This window comes from Prionailurus viverrinus, chromosome A3 (assembly GCF_022837055.1).
Source record: "Prionailurus viverrinus isolate Anna chromosome A3, UM_Priviv_1.0, whole genome shotgun sequence".
NCBI lineage: Eukaryota > Metazoa > Chordata > Mammalia > Carnivora > Felidae > Prionailurus > Prionailurus viverrinus.
The window spans coordinates 16,910,128-16,917,045 of record NC_062563.1 but is presented as its reverse complement, the minus strand read 5'-3'; the positions used below and the strand labels follow the sequence as shown (position 1 = coordinate 16,917,045).

Genomic DNA, 6,918 nt, shown 5'->3' with positions numbered 1-6,918 from the left:
ACAATCCTCACAAGAAACCAGCATTTAGAAATCATTAACCTCACTTTTCAGATAAATATTCACTCTGAGAGATTAAGCAACTTGCCCAAGGTCACCCAGCTGGTACAAGGCACAGCCAGGAACTGAACTTGGTGGCTGCTGCTTTTAAAACCCATGCTCTTCTACAGCCTCCATCAGTGGGAGAAATGCTCTGAGCAGGTACTCCTTTGGTTTTATAGGAAACACTGACTGCACATCAGGCAGAAGAACTCCAGACCTGTCCAAACTGTCGAGTGGCACGCCCTATGTACCCTTTCTAGTAGAATATATCACTTCTTTTTTTTTAATGTGTACTTATTTGAGAGAGAGCATGCACGCACAAGCAGGGGAGGGGCAGAGAGATAGGGTGAGAGAGAATCCCAAGCAGGCTCCAGGCTGCCAGCACAGAGCTCCACGTGGGGCTTGAACTTAGGAACCATGCATGAGATAATGATCTGAGCCAAAATCAAGAGTCAGATGCTTAATCAACTGAGCCACCCAGGCTCCCCTCACTTCCATTTGTATTAATTTCGCACCAAAATACAGCATCTCCACGAAGAGAATTCTCAACCATCCTCTTCACTTTTTAACTTTGCAGTGGCAGGTAGTTGTGTAAAGGCAACAAGAGTTGTGTGTTTCAAGCTCCTAAGACTCCTACTGCTCTGTACTTAACTGAAGATTGTAACAAACGTAAATGTGAACCAAAACCGTGGTGTGTCTCTGCTCGTTTGCGCCGGTGAGGCGGCGGCACTGCACACAGTCCACACACTCACAGGGCAGGCAAGGGCTCCCCTGGAACAAATTGTGGCCTGTTGGTGGTTACTAGAGCCTGGTTTTTCATTTTGATGGCGATCGCTCTTTGGTGTAGCAGTTCCTTCTCCAGCCCATGCCTTATCAATATTACTCCGCTCATCCGGAGCGCCTTTCAGATCAGCTCTGGTCCCTCACAGCTCCCTTAGTGCAGTTTATATTTTCACTGTTTGGTCGGATCTGGCCAAGGTCCAACTCCCCGTCTGGGAAGGCCTAGAGGGCGAGTTCACCGTCATATCCTGGGCCTAGCTCTTTGGCGCTCAGAGATGAGGGGCTAACTAAAGAGGAAGAACTATCTCGAGTGACCATTCGCACCACTAAACTTGTCCATCTTTCGCGGGGAAGGCTTCCCGAGGTGCCAAGTCGCCGAAACCCTTCCACAGCACGCATAAGAACCTCTCATCTGGCGTTTCCGACAGCTAGATTTCGCCCTTCATTCTCCGCCCGGATTCGCCCCGGAGCTGTGCGCCTGCGCTCTTGGGAGTTGAGGATGGGGCATTTCCCACCCGCCACAGCCGGAAGCCTTCACTTTCCTCCCTCAGCGTGGAGCGAAGTTTGGGCCCCAGGGTCCTACTACTTATATCAGTCTCCAATAATACTTGATATTAAAGTACGAAACGAGATGGGTTTATTTTTGGCCTAAAGTTAATTCACGTTCTGTTTGGGTTTACCCCTCAACCAATGTAATGGTACAGTCCCATATTAGCTCCGCCCCCTGACCGCCAGCCCCGTGACGCTCAAGGCGAAATGGCGTCTTCCGTTCTGTCGTCATCACGTTGCTGCGGAGGTAGGTCCACGCCGCAGTGCACGCCTCCCCAGCGCGCTGCCTCGCCTACGCCGTTGCTAAGCGGCCTTGGATACCTGGCCGCAGGATGCTGGGCGGTGTCAGGTGAAGATGGTGGTCACTGGGCCTCAGGTAAGAAGGGCTCCGACTGTGATGGCCGTTGTAGCGTCCTGGGAGCTGGCGGGGGCCTCGCCGGCCTGTTCCTGGGTCCTCTGGACCAGTCTTGTGGAAAATCGAGGTCTTATGAGATAAAGTAAACTGAGGCCGCAGATATAGGCCCGGATCCCGAACTTCGGACTGCATTTGAATCTCCGTTGCCTGTGGCTGGGCTGTTTAGTTCTCTTGCTGAGTATCAGAGAGCATTGTCTCATCCCGTTTACCTAGGAATCCTAGGAAATTGTTGGGAATTTGTCCTACAGCAAAAATAACGGCAAAGACAGACGTGTATAAATTCCAATAGGGTTTGTGAAGGCGAAATAATTGAAAAGATGTTCATGAAAGCAGTGGTGGAGTTCACTAGGGCATAATCATGCACTAGATCATGCAGCCACTATCCTAACCATGGAGACTTTTAGTTAACTGAGAAAGGCTGGATAGGGTATTGTATGTACACATTGGGAAAACAATAGTGTACAAGGATGGTTGGAACATGAAAAGATAGTGCTGCTGTAATCATGAGGTTTGTTTTTGTTGAGCTTACAAAATGATTTTAAAGTTCAATTGGAAGAAAAAATATGAGACTAGCCAGAAAATTCTAAAAAGTTAGTGAGGATTAGTTCTCCAGCACCACCAGATATTATAACATATTATAAAGTTATAATAATTAAAATAGTATAGAAATGAGCAGGAACTTACATGCAGATAGAAAATAATGGAATTCAGAATAGATCCAAATACAAATACTTCTAGAGATTTATGTAGTCAAGGGGTATTTCAAATCAGCATTAAGAAGATGGTTTGATGTCAGGCAGCTTTATTGTAATTAAAAAAAAAACAGTAATGAAGCTTATTTTGATCACCCAAATAAATTCCAAACAGACCAAATTTAACTTAACCACATAACAAAGTACTGGAAGAAAGCATTGTATTTGTAAACTTAGCACAGCAAAAAAAAAAAAAAAAAAAAAAAAAAAAAAAAAAAAAAAAAAATTCTAAATATGTCATGTAATCCAAAAGCAAGAAAGGAAAAGATAAATACTATTGACTCCAAAAAATTTAAAACCTCTGTTTGGCTTCCAAAATTCCACCAAGCCAAACCAAAAAAAGCTACTAGAAGCTAAGTCTAAAGACAGGTAAATCTATGAAAGTAATTAATGTCAGTTAGAAAAATATTAAACCAGGGGCACGTGGGTGGCTCAGTTAAGCTTCCAGCTCTTGATTTCGGCACAGATCATGATCTCATGGTTAGTGAATTCAAGCCCCACATGGGGCCCTGCAGTTTGGAGCCTGTTTGGGATTCTCTCTCCCTTTCTCTCTGCCCCTCTCTCCCTCATGCTCTCTTTTTCTCTCAAAATAAATAAATAAACATTAAAAAAATAAAGAATCTGAAGGGCTATACCCCACACTTAACAGTAGTTAGCAGTCAGAAATCAGGTGGGCATCATGGTCTCAGGGCATAAAGGTAGGGTGATGACAGGGCAGGGTCCTGAGAATAGGCTGGTGGGAAGGCCAGGGCCAGAGACAGGAAGCAAAAGCCAGAGATAGCCTCAGATTTCTGCGGCTGTGAATATGCATTTCACTCTCAATCTTTGAGAATTGTAGGGATTTGATAACTAGGTTGCAGCTGTATTTCCTCTCTTGATAAATTAGAAGAAGACTATTTTTTCCATTTATGGTCTTTTGGAATATTGTTTATTGTTTCATTTTTTCTGATCTCTTCTTTTTTCCATAAGGTAACCATGGAGAAAGAGCTTCGGAGCACCATTCTTTTCAATGCGTACAAAAAAGAAGTATTTACCACCAACAATGGCTATAAATCCATGCAGAAAAGACTTCGGAGTAATTGGAAGATTCAGAGGTGACCATATATATTGTTTTCCTTTCTAAGTGATGACAATAGCCTGCTGGTAATATTGGAAAGTCTTTACTTTCTTATGTAAGAGGTTGTTTAGGCAGGAGAAATTCAATATGAAGAACATTCAGAAGTAAATAAATTGATTATAGAGGCGCCTGGGTGGCTCAGTTGGTTGAGCATCCAACTCCTGATTTCTACTCCGGTCATGACCCCAGGGTCATGGGATTGAGCCCTACGTTGGGCCCCTCACTGAGCGTGGAATCTACCTGAGATTCTCTCTCTCCCTCTGCCCCTCTCCTCTGCTTGCTCGCTGCCTCTCAGGAAAAAAAAGTAAATAAATTATTATAAAAACATATTTTTTTAAAGTTGGCAATTAGTATATTAAGTTGTCCCCCAAATCACAAATCAAATAATTATTCTAATTATACATACACAACTTTTTAAGAGGTTAGAGGCTTTCTCCATATTTTAATTTCGGGCAATACTTCAGTTTAGGGAAAGGAAAGATGAGAATTCCTCTCTGCCTTTGTTGTGTGTGTAAATGGTTTTTCTTAATGGGTAAGGCTATGTAATTATACAAACTAATGTAGAGTTGATTGAATTAGTAGTTGGAAGACTCTTTATACTCTTGTATGTTTAATTTGGGCATCTTGGCCTAGGGGAAGTATTTGAGCAGAGGCTGATCTCAGACAAGCCTGTAGAGGGGATTCTCACTTTGGGAGAGAGGCTGTACCTGATACCTCTAAATCCCTTCATCTCTGGGCCTCTGTGGCCTCTGGTTCCATACAGTCTAGAGGCTAGAGTAATTCATAAATTGCTTTAAATTATGGATCTATTGGGGCGCCTGGGTGGCACAGTCGGTTAAGCGTCCGACTTCAGCCAGGTCACGATCTTGCGGTCTGTGAGTTCGAGCCCCGCGTCAGGCTCTGGGCTGATGGCTCAGAGCCTGGAGCCTGTTTCTGATTCTGTGTCTCCCTCTCTCTCTGCCCCTCCCCCGTTCATGCTCTGTCTCTCTCTGTCCCAAAAATAAATAAAAAACATTGAAAAAAATAAATTATGGATCTAATACTTTAAAAATCCTATTTCTAGTTTAAAAGATGAAATCACATCTGAGAAGCTAATTGGGGTGAAACTGTGGATTACAGCTGGGCCAAGGGAAAAATTTACTGCAGCTGAGGTAAGTAATACCCAAAAAGAAGAAATACAATGAGATGGTTGGCACATGAGCTCTGAAATTCCGGATATGAATCCCACTTCACCATACACTGTATCACCTTAAGGTAATCGCTTTCATCTCTTTTTTCATCGTGGAGTTGTTGTGATCATTAACTGAGATAATGCATGTAAAGTGCCAGACACATAGTTGAGGCTAATTAAATACTAGCCATACTTGTTTGCCACATTTGAAAATAGGAAAATTCCTTTTAAATTTAAGCTGTTTTTAATTCTATTTCTTTTTTTTTTATTTTTTTTTTTAAATTTTTTTTTTTCAACGTTTATTTATTTTTGGGACAGAGAGAGACAGAGCATGAACGGGGGAGGGGCAGAGAGAGAGGGAGACACAGAATCGGAAACAGGCTCCAGGCTCTGAGCCATCAGCCCAGAGCCTGACGCGGGGCTCGAACTCACGGACCGCGAGATCGTGACCTGGCTGAAGTCGGACGCCTAACCGACTGCGCCACCCAGGCGCCCCTTAATTCTATTTCATAGAGTAGACAAATGTAAAACCCAGAACACAAGTATTGGTAAAAATGTAGAGAAATTAGAACCCATGTGCACTGTTGATGAAAAGGTAAAATGACACAGCCATTATGGAAAACAGCATGGCAGTGCCTCAACAATTAAAAATAGAATTATCATATGATCCAGCAATCCTACTTCTAGATATATATCCAAAAAAATTGAAAGCAGAATCTCAAAGAGCTATTTGTACATTCATGTCTAAAGCAGCATTGTTCACAATAGCCAACAGGCAGAAGCAACCTAAGTCTACCAACAGATGAATGGATAAAGAAAATGTGGCATACATGTGATAAATTACTATTCAGCCTTAAAAAGAGAGGCAATTCTGATACATGCTACACCATGGGTGAATATTGAGGATGTTAGGCTAAATGAAATAAGCCAGTTACAAAAAGACCAGTACTGTATGATGCCATTTATACGACATACCTAGAGTAGTCAAATTCATATAAAGTTAGAATCGTGGTATTTTGATAGAGATTGCATTGAATGTGTACATTGCTTTGGGTAGTATAGACATCTTAACAGTATTTGTTCTTCCAATCCATGTACATGGAATGTTTTTTCCATTTCTTTCTGTCATCTTCAGTCTCTATAGAACTAGAGTGTATTATGCTAAGGGAAATAAGTCAGAGAAAGACAAATATCCTATGATTTCACTCATATGTGGAATTTAAGAAACAAAACAGATGAACATAGGGGAAGGGAAGGAAAAATAAGATAAAAACACAGAGAGGAACAAACCATAAGAGACTCTTAAGGATAGAGAACAAACCGTGAGGGTTGTTGGAGGGAGGTGGGTGGGGAGGTGAGCTAAATGGGTGATGGGCTTTAAGGAGGCCACTTGCTGGGATGAGCACTGGGTGTTATATGTAAATGATGAATCACTGGGTTCTACTTCTGAAACCAGTACTACAGTGTATATTAACTAACTTGAATTTAAATAAATAAACTAAAAGAAAAAAAAATCGAGGTAGCCAGTGTTCGAGGAGGGGGAAATGGGGAGTTGTTTAATGGGTATTGAGCTTCGGTTTTGCAAGATGAAAAGAGTTTTAGGGATGGATTGTGGTGATGGTTGCAAATAATGTGAATGTGCTTAACACTACTTAACACTACTTAATAATTAAGATGGTAAATTTTATGTTATGTGTATTTTACCACAACTAAACAGAAACCCCAGAACACAGCAAGAGCCTTTCTCACAGAGATGTGAAAGTGCTTTGGTGCTCAGGGAGGGTTGTGGGGAGTAGGGAAGTGGTGGCAGGGTGGCACCGGTGTGGTCCAGTCTTCTGCTCTGACTTTGGATGGGGACATAGGGAGGAGGTCTACAGGGAAGCATTTCTGTTCTTTTGTTTGTTGACCCAACTGCAAGGCCACCTTGTCACCTGAGAAGAGACATAACTGATCAGGTTCATTGAGAGAAGGAACAGGAATTCCTATTAGGAACATGGAGGTGGCCAGCTGCCCCCACCCAGTGAGAGCCTGAGGGAAATGTACACACAGTGTGCAGTGGCATGCAAAGGAATACTATATTCCATATTCCCCGTTG

At 42.6% G+C, this 6,918-nt stretch overlaps 1 protein-coding gene across 2 annotated transcripts in view; it reads left to right on the top strand.

Moving 5' to 3' along the window:
* Window positions 1-1,615: 1,615 nt before the first annotated feature.
* The window catches only part of IFT52 (intraflagellar transport 52), a 33,998-nt gene continuing 28,695 nt past the window's right edge, over window positions 1,616-6,918 (top strand). For both annotated transcript variants that reach the window (XM_047852495.1, XM_047852493.1), the window contains exons 1-3: window positions 1,616-1,744; window positions 3,505-3,629; window positions 4,716-4,803. In XM_047852495.1, the coding sequence (XP_047708451.1) occupies window positions 1,724-1,744; window positions 3,505-3,629; window positions 4,716-4,803 (234 nt within the window). In that variant the 5' untranslated portion in view covers window positions 1,616-1,723. The remainder of the gene's footprint in view (window positions 1,745-3,504; window positions 3,630-4,715; window positions 4,804-6,918) is intronic.